The 536-nt window shown below is 31.9% G+C and overlaps 1 protein-coding gene across 1 annotated transcript; it reads left to right on the forward strand.

Annotated features, from left to right (window-relative positions):
* Positions 1-2: 2 nt before the first annotated feature.
* LOC112093037 lies at positions 3-328 on the forward strand (the record flags this gene model as incomplete). The annotated part of the gene is made up of 1 exon (XM_024170622.1): positions 3-328. A coding segment is annotated over one exon (264 nt), but the record flags the coding sequence as incomplete, so codon positions are not given.
* Between the last annotated feature and the right edge of the window lie 208 nt (positions 329-536).

Consider the following 536-nt stretch of genomic DNA (forward strand, 5'->3'; position numbering starts at 1 on the left):
CAACAAGCAGAGCTTGGATTGTGGCAACAAGTATTGGAGTTGTAGAGGCTTTGAAAGATCAAGGCGTTTGTAGATGGAATTCTGCTTTGAGATCAATTCAACATCATGCAAAGAGCAATATCAGATCTTATTCACAAGCCCAGAAAATCCCAAGTTCTCATTATTCATCTGCAGTGGCTAAGAAGTTGAAAGATGAGAAATTGAAGCAATCTGAGGAGTCTCTTAGAACAGTCATGTATTTGAGCTGTTGGGGTCCCAATAATTGAGTCCCCCTTTTTTTTGTAATATATTTTTGGATATATTAGTAAAATAGATGGTATTGATCATAGATTTGTCAATTGATAAGTAAGAAAACATCAATAATCCTATTTTTACGGGACTATAGAAAAACTCACTTGAAATAAATGAATGAAGACGAGCGAGTGTTACTTAAAAAAAAAAACAAAACAAAAAGCGACCGTATTTTTTTCTAAAAAGTAAAGAAATGTTTATTTTCTATATTCATCTCTGATTCTAAATTATGATTCATTATTTTT

Source organism: Morus notabilis, unplaced genomic scaffold (genome assembly GCF_000414095.1).
Source record: "Morus notabilis unplaced genomic scaffold, ASM41409v2 Scaffold2038, whole genome shotgun sequence".
Lineage (NCBI taxonomy): Eukaryota > Viridiplantae > Streptophyta > Magnoliopsida > Rosales > Moraceae > Morus > Morus notabilis.